The sequence below is a fragment of the Pinus tabuliformis genome, chromosome 3_2 (assembly GCF_031772625.1).
Source record: "Pinus tabuliformis cultivar Carrire ecotype Pingquan chromosome 3_2, CPIR1, whole genome shotgun sequence".
Lineage (NCBI taxonomy): Eukaryota > Viridiplantae > Streptophyta > Pinopsida > Pinales > Pinaceae > Pinus > Pinus tabuliformis.
Window position 1 is genome coordinate 1,036,054,806 of NC_142302.1, and position 24,813 is coordinate 1,036,079,618.

At 37.6% G+C, this 24,813-nt stretch overlaps 1 protein-coding gene across 1 annotated transcript in view; it reads left to right on the top strand.

Moving 5' to 3' along the window:
• Nucleotides 1-24,813, top strand: part of LOC149184132 (uncharacterized) — a 153,842-nt gene that overhangs the window by 48,426 nt on the left and 80,603 nt on the right. Inside the window, 1 exon segment of the mRNA XM_089415237.1 lies at nt 2,977-3,094. Within this exon segment, the coding sequence (XP_089271363.1) occupies nt 2,977-3,094 (118 nt within the window).

Sequence of the window (24,813 nt, forward strand, 5' to 3'; positions counted from 1 at the left end):
GGTAAGAATATAATGAATCATTAAATTGTCAAGAGGGATTTGGTTAAAGACCAATAAGTTAATAAATGAATTAATAAGGGGTAGAAAACAAAGGGAAGAGTGAAAGAAAATGGGGAAGAGGGGTAAGTGAGGGGAGGATTTATAGAGCAGGTTTATTGATAATGGGCTTCTAGGAGAGGATAAGTTTATAACCATCTTCCTTGTTAAAGTTATTGGGTTGCTTCTCGATTTTATCAGGGAAACTCTCGAAATCAAGAAGCAACCCAATAAATTTAACATAGAAGATGGCTATAAACTTAGCCCCTCCTGGAAGCCCATTATCCATCATCTTACTTTACAACTCCTTCCCTTAACTACCCCCCTCCATTCCCCATTTTTATTTCACTCTTCCCCTTTTTTGTTTTTCTCATCACTTTGTTGTATGCCCCTTACTGTTGCAGGTCTATTTGAGCACATCACTCCCGACTATTAGATCAGTACAATTATGGCTCATCAAACCCTAATTCAGTTGCTACATGCCCTAGACAAGTCATCAAATTGAATGCTTCCATCCATGAAAGTTTTATGCCTTGAAACCTTGCTGAGATGCCTCCTTGGGACACCAGCGTAGCCTTGGTCGGGGGTAACTGCACTGCAAAGTAGGTAGGCCCATTCAGACCTACACTGTAGTGCACTTAGGCCCATTTTGACCTGTGCTGGGCGAGAATGAATGAAATTGACATAGGATTCTAGGAATATTCCTTGATTCTAGAGCATTCTAGAAGGATGCCCAACTCTTATCTCATCCTATGAGGTCGACTTTGGATAGGCTATGGATCAATTATCCCTCTATCCTCCAATCCATTTCTCCATGGAAACTAACCCCAATTTTGGAAAAGCATTCAATGCCCAATTTATGACAAAACCGATTGCATTTCCCTATAAATTGACCATTCATCATAGTGATCAGGGGGCTGGAATTTGAAGATTATAGAGAAATACTGTTGGTTTGAGACTTGGGTTCATTGTCAAGTAATGTTATGCTACTGGATTGATGTGCTATTGGTGTGATGATGGTTTGGACTAAGATGGATGAGTGACACAGGATCGAATCGCATTGGGTGTAACTCCTACAATCAATAAAGTTGTTTGTTCATTTTCCCATATTCTTGTTCATATCTATGATGCATATATGTTTAAATGTTGTCGATTCCATTTGTTTATAGTAGATAGATCATATGCTTTGATTGTTGTCGTCTTCTGTTTCTGTTGACAGGTACCAATTGAGCGAATTCAGTTCGAGCGGGAGCGACGGGAGCAATTCAAAGGAGATCAAAGGAAGTGAAAGATCACAAGTAGGTTCCTTCATCTCATCTATCTATTGTAGGAAAAGGTCAAACCAATTTCTTTCTGTTGTTCTAAGTGTAACTACCCACTTAGGGAAGATGTACTTATTTGTAGGTATAAATTCCATATAACAAATTGGCAACTCCACTGGGGAACAAACGTCATTCCTGGTAGTTTACCCTTATCATATTACATCCTAGTAGACTTTACTTGACTTCATTGATCTCTTTTCAGTCATCTTGAAGTGTTTTTTGGTCAAAAAGTGTGCTTGAATGTCTCCTGATTGGACTATCTGGCACCAACGCAGTTTTGTTCTTGACACAGTGAGTTGCAGAGAAACCTTGGCTTAGAGACAGTGCACTGTCTCCCACTTAGGACTGCGATGATCCCTGTCAAGCTAAAAAACCCATCTTTTGCTTGTTTTTTTCCAAATTTTCTTCTGATGTTGTTTGCTGAAAGATCAATGTTTTCTATGGTTCTGAAATCAATTTGCATTTCTTCTCCTAGCCCTACTTTGGCCTTGATTGTTCAATGTTTCTTAAGAGATTTCTTTATCATTATCAATTCATTGTCAAAATTAGCTTATATCAATTAGTATTTTTTGAAAAAGAATTGTCGTAAAGTCTTCATTTCTTTGAAAAAGAAACTGTCCTAAAGTCTTCGTTTCTTGTGAAAAGCATTGATTGATTGAATGTGCATTTAGTTTCCTTATGTTCATCTAAACATTAAAGGAATCCAAAGAAAAACATGCATACTGCATTTAGAAGTTTGTGTGTGCTTGTAGGAATGGTATAGGGAAAGTTGCGTTAGATATGCTCTATGCTCTTTGTTTAAAGATTCTAATTACTCTATCCCTTTTGGTAAGATTTTCATTGTTTAAATCAAATGAAAAGAATGTTTCTCATCATAGTTGCATTTTAGGAGTTTCAGAAACGTCATGCGGTGAACCCGAAAGGAAAAATTTTAAACACGATCAACTAAAATTTATCTCAATTAACCTAATGGAGCATTGTAACTTAACACATAACATTTAGAGGTTTAGGCTAGAGACGTGTTCTGACGTCGTTAAACATATTAGCTGTCGCTAATGGTCTACGATACATTCCAAGTGTGATACCTCATTCCACGTACGTAAGTATATCGTAGCTCGTCCACGCACTTTTGGGTATATATGGTGATGTTATAGTACGAAAAGTATAAAGGAATGCTCTCATTGTGCCGTTTCACATTAAACAATGCTAACACAGATTGGGCCTCCACGTACTTTTGGGTATATTTGGGAGGACAACATTAGGTTGCTATCCATACATAGGTAACCGAGTCGGCCACCTTGTATACTGTGATACACCGAAAACAACATTCGGGGAGATTGCTGCACGTATGTTAAGTCCTTGGTTTATTGAGGCAATATATTGCAGTTCACAGTTTCTTAGTAATCCCTTTTCCTAGATTACCCTCTTTTTGTTTATTTCTTTTTGTAATAATATAAATCAACAATCGTGGAGGAAAATCAACCTTTACCTTGTCGTTCGCAGAGGACAACAAGTAAACCTCCTTTACCCCCTAAAGCTACACCTAGTCGGAAAAAGCAGTCTCATTTAACTGAGTCTAGTATATCACAAACTTCTGGTTCTTCATATGATTTACCAGAGTCACCTATACCGGTAAGTACTACGATCCATTTACTCCTACTATTACTGGTTCATCTGCTACTGAGGTGGAACCTTTGCAATTACTTGAGGACAGTAAAAGTGAACTTAGTGAAACGGTAACTGAAGTTGTCCAACAAGAAGTTGATCCTCAACCCAAAGTTGTTCAACAAGAAATTACTTCTGAACTTGAATCTGTTCAACCAGAAGTTGGTCCTGAACCTATCACAGTTCAACCAAAATTTACCTCTGAACTAGAAGTTGTTCAAGAAATTCATCCTGAACCCGTTGTTCTTTTACCAGAACACTTGGATCTCGAAGTTGAATAGTCAGAAGTTGTTCCTATACCGGAAGACGATCGACTGGTTTATCCTCAGACATCTATAACTATTGAGACTTCTCCTTTACCACAGAGTCAAACACTGAAAATTTATTACGGACCTGACGGTGAAATCCTTCCACCTGGTTTGATTTCTATTGAAGAGGAATCTGAAGAAGAAACACCCAGAATTCCAATTTGTTTTGGACCAGGGATTTACTTTTATCCTTCTAATCCTTAGTTAACTGCTCCTTTTGATCCTGTTTACTTTCAAACTCCCGTAGATTCATTAGGACATTTATTGGGTCATTTGACTGTGGCTGAAACAACATCCCAGACTGTATCATCTGTTACAGATGCGACAACATCTAGTGTCACTACTTCTTCAATGTTTACCACAACCCCTGAGTCACATCTGTATGGTGTTCCGTCCGTCCCACCGGGTTACCAATCATTATTTGGAACTCACTCTGGTGTTGCTTCTAGTCCATGGTCTTCACCCATGTCGTCCACAAGAATTTACGTGGTTCTTCACTTACGGATACTGAACAGTTTGATCCATCAAGTCAATATCAAGCTGGTCCAGTAGGTTACTGTCCAATGTATCCACTTTACACTGGATTACCTCCATATGGAGAACAATATGCCCAATATGATTATCCTCCATTTTTTGGGGGAAAATCATATGGCAGTATATTGTCATCTTTAGGTACAACTTATTCTGGAATGACTGTTTGTCAATGGCAGCCTACAATTCCTGTTCAACCAAGGCTTGTGTATCCATCACAACCAATGTAATCTATTTCATTCATACCTACTACGCTATTGTTACACCTTTACCACAGTCGCAAGCTCATTTGATTGTATCTCAACCTTTGCAAGCTGGTCCTTCAACCTCTGACCCTCAAGTTCAGGTCTACAAACTCTGTCTTCTTAGGCCATTTTACAACAACAGTTTGTGTCTGGAATTCAACAACCTCAGGCCTATTTACCATTAACTAGAATGACTCTAGCTTATACTAGTCTAATTTATTCACAACCTGGTCAAACTTACATTGGTGGGAAAAAAGCATTACATCAACAACCATGGAAAACACAATATCAACAACAACAATTTGTTAGAAAATTATATATTACAGAGCAATGGAACACATAAAATATTGCAGAAATATAAACACAGAAAACACATAAAACAAGAGAGACACAGATATACGTGGTTCACCCAGTTTGGGCTACATCCTCGGAGAAACAACCAGTCCTTCTTTTATTATATTATCCAACAAACTGAAGAGATACAACCTACAACAGATCCACTGTAACACCCTCTTTGTTCTCAATCTCCTCTCTCTTCCTCACTCAAAATACAGATATATATATAGACGCAATACAATTCCCTCATATATAGTGAGGGGTTGCCTTCTAGGGCAAAAAACCCTAAATTAAACATAACTTCTACCATCAGATCATCCGCCTAATAAACAGCCTAGATTGACTAGAAATTACTAGACTTTTACAAGGCAATTTTACATCTATTTTTAGCTTCGAGGGCGCTGCCCCCGAACCCCCACTGGTGGACCGCTGGCCCCTGAACCTCCCAACCGGGGGGGATTTACCCCCCTGGACCCCCACGGGGGAGACAAGTCCCACCCTGCACCCCCTCGCGTGGAGGGGTGTACAGTCTTCCTGGGGTATACATCCGACTGAAACCTTTGAATACAGAAGATAATCATGCTCCACACCCAACACAATTCCAACAGTACCAAACTTATCCTAGACTTGGTCAACAAGCCTAGGCTAGGTTTGGACAACAACAAATTTATCTTGGTGCCCAACAACCACCTTATATTGGATATGCTCAACAAACCTACCCGTATCAAGGTTACCAGCAACAGATTCCGTATGTTGGTATCAAAAGGCGTATTCCTGAGGCAATTCCATCTTACCCTGGTTACGCTCAACCCGACCTAAACCGACAATTGCCTTTTGTCGCAACACTTGAATTACCGGACTTAAATTGGCTTATCAATGATCCCATTTTTTATGCACCTTGGTGGACTGTGATTCCACACAAATTGCCTTCTAATATTCCTAAGTTCAATGGAAACCCTGGAGAAGATCCATCCAATCACATTATGACTTTTCATTTATGGTGTTCATCCAACTCCCTAAATGATGATTCAGTAAGACTACATCTTTTCCAGTGAACGCTTACTGGTCCAGCTGCGCAGTGGTATATTGAATTACCACGAGCTTCATTTGAAAACTTCACATCCTTAGCCACTATATTTCTAACCCACTTCCAGTTACCCATCAGATATGAAACTGGAATGGAACTATTGACCAACTTTAAACAGACCACTGCTACTCACATTTCTAATCATATTCATGAGTGGCATCGTCGTCGTCGAATGGTCAAAACTTTTGTTCCTGATCAGCTTTTAGCTGAGTGGTTTATCAAATCCTTGTTTCCATCTATCACCGAGGATGTGGCTAAAGGAGGAGTTGTTACTGAAGAGCAAGTAATTTCTCGTGCCCAATACTTAGACTTGATTTACACCCAGTCTGGCATGCTCTATGATAAGATTCCAAATGCACCTAGACCAAATTTTACTATTCCACCACCTCCATCTAGTAAGGACTCTCATGCCGGTGACGGTGTGATAAGTTCTTCAAGCACTCAAACAATGAGTAGACCATCTAGTCAAACATTTGCTATTTCAAATAAAACTTCTAATGCACCTGATAATACACTTGCTTCCAAAATAAATGCTGTGTCATCTGACAAAGGTAAAAATGAAAAGCAACCAAGAAGCAAGAAAAAAGGGAAAACCAAAAAGAAACAAAATCCTCCCCCTCAAGAGAAATCATTTGATTCCTTTTCTCTGGATAGGAAACCTCGTTAACCCATGTTTAATTTTTAATGAGGAGCACTTTACGCGAGACTGTCCTCACTGCTCTAAAGTCTCAAAACTTCTTAAGACTTATAGTACATCGGCTGTGTTGACAGATCCTTTTCCAAACTCAGAGACTCATTTGGTTGCTACAGATCAGGCTTCCACTTCACAAGTGCTTATGCTATCCGCCACTAAGCCTAAGACTGATGTTTTTGTGACTACATGAAGTAAAGATTACGGCAATCTACTGTCGTCGTCGAATAAACATGCTACAAATCAACCCAAGACTTCGACTTAGATTTCATCTGACTCCATTCCACCACCCATTGCACCAGAGTCAACAATAAAATCACTTAAGGGAGTTGTTCATAAATCTACATTCAATCCTCGAGCTCGAGCATCGCAAAATTATAACATAGTAGAATATTTGGCTTAGTCACCTTCTGCTATGTCGATGCTTGAGGTGCTTCAAAATTGTCCCTCCCAAAAGTAGGATTTATTGTTAGCAATTGGTGGAATTGATCCAACGGATTCCAATCTTGTGGTTTTTAACCATGCGGGTTATACACCACAATTACCAGCACAATTAGCATTCTTGATCCAAGTAAAGGCTTTGAATAAACTCGTTCACCGAACCATTGTTGACGAGGGTGCATCTACTTGTATCATGTTAATGAATTTTTGGAAAACACTTGGCTCACCACCTTTGTCACAATCACCTACAACGTTAAAAGCTTTTGACGGTCGCACTTATACTCCTTGTGGAATTTTAAGTAACTTGCATATAGAACTAGGGGGGAAAACTGTAACTGTTGAAGTTGAGGTCATTGACGGACCCCTTGACTACAACATTTTGCTAGGAAGACCGTGGGTTTACGCTATGGCTGCTGTGGTTTCGACATACTTTTGTATGATCGATTTCCCTCATAAAGGCGAATCACAGTAATTGATCAACTCGCCTTCTTCGCCTCTAGTTCATAGGCAACTGGAAGCATTCTGTTAGTTCACAGACCCCTACTATCTCTTCAGAACATTGGAGTAGGTCTCTTCAAATATTCTTCCCTAATGGGCACTTTTTTCGCTACTGTCACCATCACAAATGGTGGAAGTTACAAAAGTTGAGACCTGTAACATGATATCTTCCACTTCATCTAACTCATGGAAGATTTCCAATAATTCTAAAGTTGATATGCGTAATGAAACCATGCTGCTAAGCCCCATTGAGCTCGCATAGCAATCAATCTTTTTGGCTTGTGCGAAAAATCCAAATCCATCATCACCAATTGTATGGGTTGATCGTTCGTTAGAATATGGTACTTCCTCTGATCCTTTTTCATGTACATTTTCTACTGATGAAGGAATCATCCAATCAATGATGACAGAAGAAGAACCATGGGTAGATTATCATCATTGATCCCATCTTCCAGATCACATAGAAGATATTCCAAATGAACTAAATCACCCTTCAACCATTGATTTCCTTTCGAATTCTATATTTATAGACATAGTCGATTCTGAACGAAACTTATCAAATATCGAAGAAACAATTTCTATCAATATTTCGACCAAACCTGGAATCCTAGAAAACATCCATGTTGCAAATATTGTTCTCCATTGGAACTTGAAACTTATCGTGCTCTTTTTTGTGAATTCCGTGATATATTTGCTTGGTCATATGAGGAAATGCCAGGTATTGATTCTAGTATAGTTGAACATGAGATTAAAATGTATCCTGATGTCAAACCAGTATGACAATGCCTCCGTCCTGTTCATCCGAAGAAGGCTGCTGCCATAAAAGCAGAAATTGAAAAACTTTTGCATGCTGGTTTCATATACCCCGTTCCTCTTACCGATTGGGTTTCCAATCTTGTTCTTGTCATGAAGAAACAAGGTACAATACAAGTGTGTGTTGATTATAGGGATGTTAATCATGCTTGTCCAAAAGACAACTATCCCACTCCTTTATCGACCATATAATTGATGACTGTCTCGGATGTGAAATATTTTCATTTATGGATGGGCTTTCCGGCTATAATCAGATCAATATTCACCCAGAAGACCAGTATAAAACTGCCTTTTTTTGTCCTTGGGGCACATTCACATATAGAAAACTCCCTTTTGGTTTGAAGAATGCTGGGGCAACATTTTAGAGGGTAATGAATTATGCCTTCCATGATATCAAACACATTGTTCAACCCTATCTAGATGATTTACCTGCTCATTCACGGAAACGGGCTGATCACCTGCAACATTTGAGAGCCATCTTTTTACGGTGCCAACACTACAAAATTTGACTCAATCCACATAAATGTGTGTTTTGTGTTGGTTCTAGTCATTTTCTTGGTTTCGTAGTGTCTAAAGAAGGAATTCGACTCGACCCCTTGAAGGTTAAGGCTAACTTTCTAAGGAGATTCATTCTCAACTATGCCGAAATGGCTAAAGTATTTACTCGTCTTTTGAAAAATGGAATTCCCTTCCATTGGGGCTAGGTTGCACAAGCTTCCTTTGATGCTCTCAAAGATACCTTGATCTGAGCATCATTAATGTATGCCTCTAATTATCAAAACGACTATTTCATGTATCTTTCCACTGCAGATACAACCATTGCCATGGTTTTAGTCCAAGAAGAAGATGGGATTGAACATCCGATCTATTGTTTGAGTCGCAATCTCAATGATAACGGAAGTTAAGTATTCTTACAGTGAAAATCTATCTTTGGCTACCGTTCAAGTTGTACAGAGATTTCACCATTATATCCCGTTCCTAAAGACCACTGTCATTTTGGATTGCAACCCTATAACATACATCTTTTCACGTCAATTGCCGGTGGGAAAATATTCAAAATGGATCGTCATTTTGCAGGAATTTGATTTGGAATTCATCAAATCCAAGTCAAAGAAATCTATAGTTTTTGTTGAACTTCTTTGCGACCTTCCCTCTACCGCCATCGAATCAACAACAAAACCATCAATTCTGGATGAGTCTTTGTTTCTGATTTTGTCATCTGCCTTGGTACGGAGATATACTGATCTATCTCCAAACCCAAAATTTCCAGCCCGATACCTCTTGCTCGCAACACCGACGTATTTGATATCAAGCCAAATATTATTTGATCATTGGTGACACCCTTTACTGTCGCGGTATTGATACGATTTTACAGAGGTGCCTCACACATGAGGAAGCCGAGAAAGTTTTGAATGATTGCCATTCTAGTGCTTGTGGTGGACATTTATTTGGTTATGCTACCACACAGAATATTCTTCGTGCTGGTTACTTTTGGCCTACCATATTTAACGATTGCATTATTGCTTTTAGAAGTTGTCATGCATGCCATATTTTTGACCGTAAAACTCAATTACCACCTGCACCATTGCATCCTGTCATCGCTGCTGGACCATTTGCAAAATGGGGCATTGATTTCATGACATGTAATCCTCCCTCGGCCAGGGGGCATGGGTATATTATTGTCGCCGTGGATTATTTTACGAAATGGGCCGAGGCGATGCTTACATTAAACAATAGTGGTGAGACAACTGGACTTTTTTTCTTCAACCAAGTGGTTGCACGGTTTGGTGTACCACAAGCTACAATTACAGATCATGGTTTGCATTCTCACAATCACATGATGACTAAATTAACTGACAAGTTAGGACTTTCACATGATAGTTCTACTCCTTATTATCCACAGGCAAATAGACAAGTTGAAGTCATCAACAAAATCCTTGAGAGAATGCTTCAATGAATGATAGGAGTTCACAAACGAAACTGGCATTTGAACTTGTACTAAGTTTTGTGGGCTTACCGAACCTTGATAAGAAATGCAACTGGATTCACACCTTTTCAATTGGTGTATGGTCTGGAGGCAATCTTGCCCATACAATGTAAAATTTCATCATTAAAACTCGCAATTGACTTGTTACCTGGCACTTCTCATGAGGAAGCACGTTTCTTAGGACTCATCCATCTAGATGAAACACGTCGTGAAGCCGCATTGGCCAACAAAGAACATAAGAAACAAATTAAGGCGCAATATGACCACAATGTCAAGCCTCACATATTCTCAGAAGGAGACCTGGTCTTGCTTTATGATCAGGAAGCTGATAAATTAGGAGCATGAAAATTTAAACCATTATGGATGGGCCCCTATATTGTCAAGCGTGTTTTGGAAAAAGGCACTTACAAGTTGGTTGATTATGATGGAATTCCATTGTCACAGTCCTGAAAGGGGTTGTATCTTAAACGTTACTATGCTTGATTGTGCATAGTAAAAAACACTGTATATATGCTTTGATTGCGTGTGTGTGTCATAGTGTGACTTTTATATTTTTTATGTGGTTAGTAATCCACTTTGCATTTGTTGCAGATTTCAGAATCTTTGGAACCATTTGTTGGTTATGCCGATGGTGCTAGTCGTAGTACGTAGAACCTATCTTCTGCAGCATGGGCCATATTCGCTCCAAGTGGCGAGTTAGTGAGTTTTCAAGGGATTTTTATGGGCCTTTCTATGAAAAATATCGCTAAGTATAGCACATTGATCAAACTCTTCTTTGATGCCATTTCGCTTAGCATTCGCTAAATCATCATTAGGCTAGACTCACAACTTGTCATACTACAACTTATGAATGTTTATACCATTCGAAATCCAACTATTTATCATATGTTCCTTAGAGTTTGTCTCTTGGAAATACATTTTGATTACATTCAATACAAACACATTTCCACGAACTTTAACACATTGACTGATTCTTTAGAAAACTGTGTTAAACAGACATTTACGACATATGTAAAAAGTAAATTTTCAATTCACATCAACAGTTGAATAGGATTACACATAACCATATAAAAACACTGAAAGTAAAATAGATAGATGTTTAAATTTTTTACAAAAATTTGTGTCCAAGACATGTTGGTCATCTGACTTCAAAACTCAAAATGCATACAGTAAATCATCCTAAGTAGATCTAATGATGCTCATGATAACAGGTCACTTCCTGAGCTATCATGCACAATAGCCTCATCCAACGGCTAGGTACACCAATAGTATGGCACTATAGTCTCATCGGTAACTCCTCGATCCAGACATCCTATATATCGAGGGTTAACCCCTCTATATGATCCTGCAACTCCGCCAATGTCTCAGTCAGATCCAAATCCTGGAGAACTGCTCTTCCAACATTTCTTTGCGTTGGTTCACCTGCCTCATGTTGATGACCCATTGGTCGAATAGTGCCAACATCTGTATGCATGAGAACATTTTTAGTTTAGTCTTGGAAACATCAAAAACACAAAAACATGTAGAAACTCAAAAATAAAAAACACATGGTCAAAATAGTTTACCTATAGCACCCCATTAAGCACCCATTGGTAATCTCAAATATGGATCTCCATGAAAATCCATCCCTACATCTGGATGCTCCTCGATGATAATGCGTTGTCGACAGAGCCAACTGAAGAATGCAGGAGGAAATGAGATTGATGACTGATCAACATGTCTAGCCATCAACTCAACCCATCTCTACATCTATGGATATATAGGACTAGTTAAACTCAGTGACACATGCTGAGGTTGCATCAATGGAATTCTCTCCAAAGTAAAAGCAATCAAGATTGAACCATAGCCAATTTTTTTTCGTCTTGCCGCTCTTTACTTTGGTCAGCTGCTTGTTCATCGAAGAAAGTATTGCCTCACACCAGTTGAATATAATTGGCTCAAGACATTCAAGTGCATACTGCATGTATGATCTATTCGCCAAATGAAGTGTCGCACTACCCACCAACTTTGCGATAGTGAAGAGGATTGTTCACAAGGGAAAATCATGAACATCCTTGATGTTTATCTTCCCATCTTTTCTAGGCTGTGTACCTAGCCGACATAATTGTTGAATGTAGTCCCTCACTGATTCACCCCCACGGGCAGAACCTGAAAGAGAAATGGGGGCACCACGTCTCAACAATCCTGTGAGAAAGTAAATGTCATTGATCAATATAGGGAGCACTTTGTCCCCTATGTGAAAATCCTATTCCGCTGGATCCCATGAATGAACCAAGAATTGCAATAGTTTTAACTGTTGCCTCATCCCGGGCAATCTGAAATATTTGAGTAACCCGCAATCTTTGAGGGTGTCAACAGTATGAGGATCATTTAGGGCAACCATATCCTGTTCTTCATGTTCTCTTTCATGCCGAGAAATAGCCATTCTGATCCGATCAAAGTCTGAAATCACACCATAGGCTTAGTTAGGATCCATTTCATGCAAAAAACTAAAGAGATTTTGGGTAAAACTGATGAAACAAATTCCTAAACTACACTCAGCGTAGCCCTGGTCTTGAGACAGTGTGCTGCAGAGAAGGTACCCTTCTATTTGACTTCACTATAGTGTAGTTTTTGATGCATTGGGCTGCACTGATCCCAGGGCGAGGTATATTTGCCCTAGGGACCCCAAAAACCTAAAAAAATTGCCTGAAACTGAAAAAGAATGACCTTAAATGAAAGAGAAAAAGTAGATCTCCTACTTCGTCATGACGGCACGAAGAATGATCGACAGAATCTACCACAATTAGTTGTTGAAGTTCGAGGTAGAAACTGGTCCAGAGCACAAAAACGTAATGGTAAACTCTTGTTCTATGGTTATTTCATGTTCATTAAATGAATAAACTATAGTTTTTACCTATTTTTACCAATGAAACAGGTATGTTTAATCCGTTTGGTATTTCTTTGAGTAGGTTTACAGCTGACAAAGTGAATTTGACGTGCATGATCATGAATTGTACTTTTGATCACAGAACATACTTTTATCTCTTTTTCGAGCTCTGTTAAACATCGAAAAAGGAACCCCCCTGGAGTCCTCTTTAAGCTCTTTTCAGACTCTCGAAACATGAAAAGATTGCTGAGCGCTTGTGCTTTTCAGCTCGTAAACGGATTGGAAACGACATCTACTTAGTATAAGTTTAACCCTTTTGCGGACTGAGATAGATTATTTACGAAAAATGAATACGTTGATTGAACATGGTCAATAGGTTCTCTCTTGTATTATTTTATGATTTTTCAGATTTGAGAGACAAATTTATGAAAAAGAACTTGTGGAGTTTTCTTTTTGTCCTTTTTCAAACTCTCTAAACATGAAAAGGACTGAGTTCTCATTGTTTTTAAACTCGTTAAAACACCCAATAGCGACAAACTTGTCCATCATGACAAGATCGAGTTTCACCTTTACTAGACTCGTTAAAAAATCACATAGCGATGGATTTACCCAAAGGGTGGAATTATACTACAAGCATATGTTATCCTCCTCAAGCTTGTTAAAAAATAAAGAGGTACTGGTCAACAATTACTGGGGAAAATGGGAAAATGGATAAATCACTTTATGGTAGCAAGTCGCTCTTGAACATGACACTTTCACCTCATCTCTGTGGCTATTTGGGTTGGGTTATTTGCTTGATGGTTATCATACCTATGGTCTATCACACCATCCATCACTTTGGTTTTGGGTCAATGCTGCCAATTAATTCAGTGTCACCGACATGTTCAAGAGAAGTCACTCAGTAAACTTCATCCTTTGCAATACTCATAAACCTTCATTTTCATGACCGCCATTCCTGAACATTGTGTTGTCAATCACATTTTGTCTTCAAAATCATTACACTCGTTTCGTGTCGTTGATGGGGGATACATCAAGGCCCTCCTGTGACGAGTCACATCTTGTCGACATTAGCACATTATCCAAGAAGTTGAATTAGAAACACCCTTCCAGTAACTTGAGGCTTGCATACATCAATGGCAAGTTTCTCGCTTCCGACGACATGTTGACATCACTGGACTTCGACTGAAAGAATATGTATGGTGTTAGACATCAAAACATCTATTCATACCATGCAAAATGTACTGTAGTACCTTGAGAATCATTATCATTATCGATGATTTCTCTCACGTCCGTTGATGACTTACATCATTAGCTGGTAATTAGATGGTGTCTTCCCATGTTCTACTTTAGATCACATTTTCACATGGTTAGACTCGTACTTGAGAGAACGATTGAATGAGATAGAAGACCCTGGATCTAGTTTCATCCATCCGGGCTGTGATTTCAGGATAGTACTAAATCATTTGTATGATGGCTTTACACAGATGGTCATCCTATCATGGGTCTGTATCTGTAGATGACTATCTGATTTATGTACATGTAATGAAAGGTTTATATGCTAAGCATGGGTATGCCTTCCCTCAACAATTCATGAAAAATTCAAAGGTATCATGATATTATGCATTGTAATCGATGCAGGTCACCGTCCGCTTCAGACCCTCCTCATCTCATCATAAAGTATATCACTCGACATTATCATTTTCGACTTCATGCTTTAGGGGGCAGCTATTACAGGACTATTTGGGCACATCACTCCTAACAATCAGATCAGTATAATTAGGGTTCATCAAACCCAAATTCATTTGCTACATGCCCTAGACAAGTCATCAAATTGAATGCTTCCATCCATGAAAGTTTCCTGCCTTGAAACCCTGCTGAGATGCCTCCTTGGGACACCAGCGCAACCTTGGTTAGGGGTAACTACACTGCAGAGCAGGTAGGCCCATTTAGACCTGCAATGCAGTGCACTTAGGCCCACTTTGACCTATGCTGGGCGAGAATGAGTGAAATTGGCATAGGATTCTAGGAATATCCCTTGATTCTAGAGCATTCTAGATGGATGCCCAACTCTTATCTCATCCTATGCGGTCGACTTTGGATAGGCTATGGATAAATTATCCCTCTATCCTCTCATCCCTTTCTCCATGGAAACAAACTCCAATTTTGGAAAAGAATTCAATGCCCAATTTATGACAAACCACTTGAATTTCCCTATAAATTGACCACTCATCATAGTGATCAAGGGGCTGGAATTTGAAGATTGTAGAGAAATACTGTTGGTTTGAGACTCGAGTTCATTGTCAAGTAATGTTATGCTGTTGGATTGATGTGCTATTGGTGTGATGAGGGTTTGGATTAAGCCGGATGAGTGACACAGGATCGAACCGCATTGGGTGTAACTCCTCCTACAATCAATAAAGTTGTTTGTTCCTTTTCCCATATTCTTGTTCATATCTATGATGCATATGTTTAAATGTTGTCGATTCCATTTTTTTATAGTATATAGATCGTATGATTTTATCATTGTCATCTTCTATTTCTGTTGACAGGTACCAATTGAGTGAATTTAGTTCGAGCAGGAGCGATGAGAGCAATTCAAAGGAGATCAAAGGAAGAGAAAGATCACAAGTAGGTTCCTTCATCCCATCTATCTATTGTAGGAAAAGGTCAAACCACTTTCTTTCTGTTGTTCTAAGTGTAACTACCCACTTAGGGAAGATGTACTTATCCATAGGTATAAATTCCATATAACACTTACTAATTCATTTATTAACTTATTTGACCTTTAATCAAATCCCTCTTGACAATTTAACGATTGATTATAATATTACCCATATTAAGTTTTATTTTTGATCATTTTAATTGTTTATTAAATTATTAACAGTCGCGCTCATCATCTTTTAGCTTTCTGGTCCCTAATGATGAGTGTAGTGTCCACGTAAAACATCAGATAGGGTTAATCCAATACACAATTTTCTTCTGATTTATTTTTTACAATATTAGGGTATTCATACTCCCTTTGTTGGGTATGCGTTATATTCTTTATATGAGTATCCCCACATGAAATTTTTTATGTTAGACATGGGGAGGGATGGGGTTGTGGGCTTGCAAGGGGGTAGGAGTCTCCAAAATAAAATTTGGGCATATTTTTGCATATGTTTTTGGTGGTTTTTGGCACATGGTTTTTTCTTTTAGTAGTTGTTTTGGCTCATGGTGATTTATCCCATAGTTTTGTAACTTTGGTTAAGAAACTACGATTGTATTTTAATACAGGGCTAATAGATTGGGGGTTTGCATATACTGCGAGGTATACATATTGTATTTTGACATTGTAAAGATATAATTGACTAAAAAATATTTATGGTTTTCCCAGTTTTTAGTTTCCAAGATAAAATACTTGTGTCAATCTATGTGTGTGCCACTGCATCTTTTTTTTATTAATAATTTACTTTTAGAAATTAACCATATAATATTGAAACCAACATTTTATATTAGAGAAATCTAGCTTCAATGGGACACCTTTATGGCTAAGGGGTTTGGCTCGGGCCTATTGAAAACCTTGATACAATGGAAGATGTTCAATGCTGATTCTTATGGTGAAAAGAAAGGAAACAATAATAATTTATAAGATAAAGATCAATAAATTCATTTGGAAAAGTTTTGAGTTGTGGAAGCTCAAAATAAAAGATATTTTGGTGGAAAAAGATTAGTGGATCATTGTGGAGCAAAGTATTTCACTAACGAGGATGTCAACGAAAGACTAGATCAAGTTGGATTGAGAGGAAAAGAGCACAATATGGATATGTCTCTCATATTCAGGATTACAAAATATTTTAGGAGAAGCTACAAAAAAGGCATTGTGAAACAAGTTTAGGGGATTTACATTAGTCCAAGTCCATAGTGAAAAAATTGTTCTTAAGTAAGAAGCTATATAACTTGAGGATAAAGGATGGAGACTCAATGAAAGAGCATTTCCATGCCTTAAATACTGTGGTAAATCAACTATTATCTGTTGGTATTAAGATTTTAGATGAAGATAAGTGTTACATCAATTTGTGTGTTATTTACCATACTTGTGAGATATTTTAGTTGCTGCCATAGGTAGTAATGCAACTAATTTAAGTTTAGATGAAATATCCTCATCCATGTTATGAAAGGACATGAGATGGAGAAACATAAAAAGTTATAAGACAAATGCCTTGTCTGTTAAAGGATTATCCCATAATAAAAATAAATATAATTCCTCAAGTGGGAAATCTAAATCTAGAGGAAGATCTAAATCGTCAGGAAAATTCAGAAAGGTATGTTGGAAATGTGGACAACAAGGGAATTGCAAGAAATAATATAGATCCAAAATTGCAAATAAAGGGAAGGTATATGATGATTCTCCTTCTACATAAGTAAAAACCTCCTTAAATTAAGCATGGGATGTGTACTTGGCTTCTTGAAGTACACATATAGATCATGAGGCATGGTTGGTCGAATTAGGTACATCCTTTCATATGACTCCTCAGAGGGAGTGGTATTATGTGTCTTATGTGTATGTGTGTGAGCTTATTTTCTCATTATCTATTTTTTTGCATAATTTCTATTCACATGTATGCACTAATTACAATTAAGTTTACGCATCTTAACATTTAGTAAAACTGTACCAGTGTAGAAATTTAGGAATTCAATATATTATTATCAAATCTGTTGCGATGAAATGTCCAGTGGTATATCCACGACAATTTACAAATAATTTAATATCAAAGCAAGGTTTCTTTGGGTATTTATGAATATTTGCAGGGGATCTAGGTCAATGGAGTAAAAAATCATAAAACCCTAATCATCATTGATGAATTTGTAAATGAACCTCATGATCCTACAGAGGTGAGGTTTTCGTGGCTCAAAAAATAAGTTGCATATATAAAATGAAATGTAAAATTCCTAATGGTGACTCTAAGAAACAAGATGGGGATATTTCTAGAAGACGGGGGTTAAAATTCATAGGACAAAATAGAAGGGGGATCGAAAGACCAGGAAGACCAAAGAACCAGCTGAAGTAATAACCTAGAAAAGATCAACCCAGTTCGAGTGTCATGAATCTGTACCTATTTAAAATGGAATAAAAAGTCAATATCAATCTGTACCATGGTGAGATTGACGCTTGGAAGATGAACGATTGGTTGCATCAACTAGAAGTTTATTTCAACGTCCATCAGACCGAGGAAAGGAAAAAGATCTCATTCGCGCAACTGAAATTAGAGGGCCATGCAGTGGGAGAGGCACATGAAAAACTTGAGGTTGGAGGGAGAACCTTTATTGACTAAGTGGGAGTATTTCAAAACCCTCATAATTCATAGTTTTATCCCATCAGGTATGTGGGGGACTAGTGGATCTGGTGGCATTACTTTAGGAACAATTCAGGCCAAAGCGTGCAAGTACACCACAAAATTAAAAAAGATGACTATAATGCTGGGTATCTCTCCAAAGAACCCATATGTACTCCTCAAGTATTTGGGGGTATATACTACCGTCTGCATGAGAAAATGATTCTTTTCAAGCCCAAATCAGTGGAGAAGGTTTGTGTACAGGCACAATACCTAGAAAACATAGGCTTAAAAAGAGCGCAATCAAGTGGATTGAAGCAGAAGGAGAAACAAGAAGCTTCTAAGGAGAGGAAGAATAAGAAAAAAGGGGGAAAAGATAAAAAGATGATGACCAAAACGCACCAGTGAAAATATGTTAGAAACCACTGCAAACACTGCAACATTAATGGCCATTCAGAGGAGAAGTGCTGGAAGTTGCATCTAGAGCTAAACCCGAAGAACAAGAAGGAAGATGACAAGAAGAATAATATCATGGACACATATTTGAACAAACATGTTTAAAGAATCTCTGGCATGGATGAGAAGATCATTTGCATGTCAGTGTAGAAGAAGGTGAATCTGAGTATCCTTCATAAACATGAAGAGAAAGAAATGACCAAACTCTTTCATATAGAGATACATGTCAAGAAGACAAAGATTGATGCCCTATTCAACTCAGGATGGCAGGTGAATCTCATTGCAACAAATCTGGTCAAGAAGTTGGGGCTGGGAGTATGTGATCATCCAAACCCATGTCCACTGGGATGGGTAAATAAGGATGCAAAAATGAAGGTAAAAAACATTGTAAAATTAGATTTGCTATCAATGATGATTTTATTGATGAATTAGATCTAGTTGTGGTTCACCTTGATGTATGCAGAGTAAATTTTGGGAGTCCATACATGTACATGCAAGATACAATATTCATGAGCAGATCCAATCAGTATCAACTCGTTAAGGATGGAAAATCATTCATCATCAACGCACAAAAAGGCAAGTCAAAAATTTCACTGCTAAGTGCCAACCAAGCGAAGAAATTGATTAGTTCCAACAAGTAGAGTGTTTTGTTGTTTTTAAGAGAAAGTCAGTATGAAGAGGAGTCAATAAGAGGTAAAATTAGATTTGCTATCAATGTTGATGATGAAGTATATCTAGTTTTGGTTCCCCTTCATGTATGTGTAGTTGATTTTGGGAGTCCATACATGTACATGCGAGATGCAATATTCATGAGGAGAGACAATCCATACCGACTCGTTAAGGATGGAAAATCATTCATCATCAACTTGCACAAAGGCAAGTAAAAAATTTCACTAGTAAGTGCCAACCAAGCCAAGAAATTGATTAGTTCCAACAAGAAGTATGCTTTATTGTTTTTAAGAGAAAGTGAGTCTGAAGATGAGTCAATAAGAGGAAAGGAATCCCTAGATTGGTGTACTAAGAAACATAAACAATAATTGGAGGAGTTGTTACAATCATACAAATATGTGTTCCAAGAGCCTAAAGGTGTACCACCTAAGAGAGAAGTCTCTATTGCCAGATTCCCGATTGCCAAATATTTGGATGTATAGGTAGTCTATTATAGAAGCAAGCTAGGCGAAGAAAAAGTTCCTGTAGTTGTTGGAACATGGTGGAATTTTATCGAGTACATCACCATGTGTGTCATCCATCATCATTATGCCAAAGAAGGATGGATGTGTATAAATTACAAGGCGTCTAATAAAATCATGCTCAAGAACAGATACCCCCTTCCCAGGATATATGATATTCTAGATTAGTTGCAGCAAGCAAAGTATTTCACCAAGCTAGACTTGAAGTATGGATATCACCAGGTTCAAGTCAAAGAAGAAGCTACATGGAAGACTACCTTCAAAACCATGCAAGGTTTGTATGAGTGGTTAGTTATTCCATTTAGCCTTTGTAATGCACCAACTACATTTATGAGATTAATGAATGATGTATTGCACCTTTTGATAGATTCACTTGTTATTGTATATTTTGATGATATATGGGTATACAATGCTACCTGGGAGGAACATATTTCACATTTGACGCAGGTGCTGGAAATATTGAAGAAGCACCAACTACTAGCAAATCTCAAGAAGTGCAAGTTTGCATAGTAGGCCTTGGTGTATTTAGGGTATGTGATTTATGGAGGAGAACTGAAGATAGATCCTTCCAAGATGGAGTCCATCATGAAATGGCCGGTGCTTACTAATGTTTATGAGGTTAGGAGTTTCATTGGGGCAACACAATACCTGAGGAAATTCATAGCCTCATTTTTAATAGTAGACACACCGTTCCATGCCATAACAACTAGTTGCAAAAGTTTCTAGTAGGAAAAAGGTCAGCAGAAGGCTTTTGAGGAGCTAAAGAAGAATATCAATCAAGCACTAGTTCTGGCATTACCAAACTTGTAGCGACCCTTTGAATTGGAGACAGATGTAAGTGGGTATGCTATGGGAGCTATCTTTATGCAAGGAGGAAGGCCTGTGTGCTACCATTTTGAAGTATTTCATGTGGCATTTCTTAACTACTATACCTACGATAAGGAGCTCTACACCATGGTGCAAGCTGTGAATAAGTGGAAACACTATCTGATGGGAAAAGAGGAAGTAATCCACATATATCACCAAACGTTACAGTACTTGCAGGACCAGAGTAAGCTACAACATACTAGGCGTTACAAGTGGATGAGGTTTTTACAGCAGTTTCATTTGGTGAACAAGTATAAGAAGGGAAACACCCACAAGTTAGATAACATGCTTTCAAGGCCACCCACATATAATATTACAAATTTGGGGACTCATATGCACATGGAGCCATTCACCCATGATGCATATAGAGAAGCATATTCAAAGGATAAGGACTTCAAGGAGGTGTATTAGCAGTTGCAAAGTCAGAGTCATGTGTATGTGTTAGGTCCCTATAATACTAGTGTATTCCATTATTATTATTGTCATTATAGCCCATTATTTTTATTGTTGTGCCCACGTTGTCCCCATATTGTTATTATTGTACCCCATAGAAGCCCACTATTGCTATTGTTGTGCCCTTACATTATTATTTTTATGTCAACTCTGATTATATTGTGACCCCTTAGACTCGTATATATAGAAAGGAGGCATTGTCATTTGTATTATCCAAGAATTGTTCATTTGTGTAATGTAAAGGAGGTTTCCCACTTGAAGACGCTACTTTTGAAGTCGTTGATCTATCTCATTCTTCTATTTGGTGAGCTGGTTGCATAACAACTGGTATCAAATCTTTGGATTCTAAGGTTTCACTGATTCAAACAGGTCATCGTGGAACGTTCGCTATAATTTTTTTATACGAAGCTTCCTAAGATAAAATCAAAACACATTTGATAAGAAACCATGATGAACACAAGATCAAATTTCAGATCTTTTCTCGCTATATTTTCAGAGATATGAACTGAGGAAGTTAGGGTTTTTGCAGGCTCCCGAATTCGATCTCAAATAGGTCACCTTGGGAAAATTGTTGTAAATTTTTCTCTGAGCATCAAATTGAAATTTCGTAAAAATTTATAGAAAGAAGAAAAAATTTAGGTTTCTGTGTATTGTTTTTAGGTTCGAAGGTCGAAACAGTGACACGTGGCACTTCGTACAATTTCGCTTTACTGAACCAGTATATAATCAGGTCATCATGGGATATTTGACATAAATCTTTGTTGGAGAATCCAATCTAGATCAGAATTGTGGGATTGGAAAGATAAAATAGGGGGCTATGACAAGACACAATTTCAGACCTTGGTTATCTGAAATTACAGATATACAACAGATTCAATATCGAGCTCCTACAAAGAGAAAACAAGTGTGTAGTCTTTTTAAATTTTTTGCATAAGTTTTGTTTGAAATTTTTTCTTAAAGTGATTCAAAGGGAACAATGAAGCATATTTATCATTAATTGATGCCTTGAAGAAAGAAAGTGGAAACACCTAGTAAGAAACTTGAAATCTCTAGCATGAATCATGAAGAAGAGGAATAAATACAACATGATATATTAAAATTACGAGACCAAGTGCAACAAATTTCACTCTCACAAAAAGTAACATAAGCTAAGAAGGATGGTTTTAAAAAAGGCATGGAAGCTAATATGGTGGCACAAAAGCTAAGATGGATGGTTTAAAAGTAAACATTGAATATTTGAAGAAAGACATGGAAGGTTTGAAAGGAGGTTTGGCAAATTTGCTACAAGAAATGCTTCCTAATGGTGAAAAGGTAGTAGAGGAAACTCATGATGAGAACAAAAGAAACGTTATTCATGATTTCATAGACTCTAACGTTGGATTGAAGACCACTATGTTCCAAATATCGATATGAGGAAGTTTGATGGCAAGGATCTCGTAACACAGATACTACAAATGGAACAATACTTCTATCTCCATAATGTGAAAAACACACAAAAGGTACGCATTGAAACTTTATATTTGGAACCCAATGAGTATGTATGGTATCGATGGATTTTCTCTCATAAACAAATTGTCACTTGGGAAATTTTTATGGAAGAAATGATAGAACATTATGAGGATACAAAAAGCAACAACTTTTTTAGCCAATTGATAAATCTCAAACAAAAGGGTTCAATGGTGGATCACATTGAGGACTTCCAAAAATTGAATATAAGGGTAAAAGATATTACAAAGGAGCATAGGATTGATGTGTTCATAGGGACTTTAAAGGATAACGTCCAACATGAGGTTTGCCTTTTGGAAACTGATTCATTGGAGAAGGCATTCAGGTTGGAAAGAAAAATTGAAAGCAAAATTATGGCAACTAGGAAGCCTACCAATCACAACTATAAAGATGGAAGTGTTGTTTCCCCTAGCCTTCCACAACATACAAGGTTGACATCACAACAATTGGAAGAAAAAAGAGAAAAATGGATTTGTTACAGTTGTGATAGAAAAAACACTAAAGGTCATAAGTGTGCTGAGTAGAAATTACTTTATATAGATTGTGAATAGGAAGAAGAAAAGGAACAAGAAGCATGAAAAGAAGAGGATACATACCAAGAACAAACCCTAGAGAAAGAAGAAATGAATATGACCATATCTTGTAATGCATTGGCCAGAATTACCACTCCTCAAAATATCAAGATAGAAGGACATATCAAGAATAAAAAGGTAATAATGTTGATTGATTTGGGTAGTACCCATAATTTTATTCATTATAAGATAACGAAGGAATTGAATTGCTTCCTATATCGAGTATCAGAGTGTCAAGTGATGGTTGCAAATGGAGGAACCATAATTTCTTTGGAAAGTGCCATAATAGAAAGCTATCCATGGGAGAATATGTGTTGAACAGTCCAATGATTTCCATTCCAATGGGTGGTGTTGATGTTGTACTAGGAGTCCAATGGCTACAATCTTTGGGTATGATATATTTTAATTTTCAAGACATTTTCTTAAATTTTTATTTTATTTTTTTATTTTTATTTTTATATTTTTTCTCGGAAAGAAAGGAAGTTGAATCAAGGGGTATTGCAGGGAAACTGAGAAATATAATCAACTCTAACGGCATGACAAAGCTTCTAAAGAAAGAACAACGTGGCATAATTTCACAATTATGTTTGCTAGAGGTTCCCGCATCGAAATCATCTATTTCTCCAGATCTCCAAAAAGTCTTGGACAATCATTCCAAGGTATTTGAGACTCTCGAAGGCCTCCCAACTATTCGTGATTATGATCATGCTATTCATTTGATTCCAGGAAGTGTTCCTCCAAACATCACGCCTTACATATATCCCTATGCCCAAAAGAGTGAAATTGAACGTATGGTTGCAAAAATGCTAGAGGCTGGTATAATTCAACCTAGTCAAAGTTATTTCTCTGCTCCAGTAGTATTGGTGCACAAGAAGGATGGATGATGGCGCATGTGTCCAGATTATAGGGAGGTCAAAAAGATCGCTATTAAAGATAAATTTCCCATTCTTGTCATTGATGAATTATTGGATGAATTGCATGGAGAAATTTACTTCACCAAGTTGGACCTTCGTTCAGGATATCATCAAATCAAAATGAAGATTGAAGACATTCCGAAAACAACATTTAGAACTCATGAGGGTCATTATGAATTTTTGGTCATGCCTTTTGGCCTTACCAATGCACCTTCTACATTTCAAGTTTTGATGAATTCCATTTTCAAACCCTTCCTTAGAAAATTTGTGTTAGTATTTTTTGATGATATACTAATCTACAACAAGTCTTGGAAGGATCATGTTCAACATGTTGATAGAGCACTCAAAGTATTGGAGGAGAAACAATTATATGCAAAAACCTCCAAATGTTTCTTTGGAGTACAAGAGGTGGAATATTTGGGTCATATTGTATCTCATGAAGGTGTTAAGGTAGACCCTAGAAAAATTAAAGCCATTAAGGAATGGAAAATCCCCACATCCATAAAGCATCTACGAGGATTTCTCAGGTTGATAGGGTATTATCACAAGTTTGTTAAGAATTATAGGAGAACAACAACACCTCTAACAACATTATTGAAGAAATATGCATTTTCTTGGACTACAGAAGCAACGAAAGCCTTTGAACATGTTAAAGAGGCAATGTGCCAAGCATCGGTCTTAGCTATGCCAGACATCACAAAAACCTTTATTGTG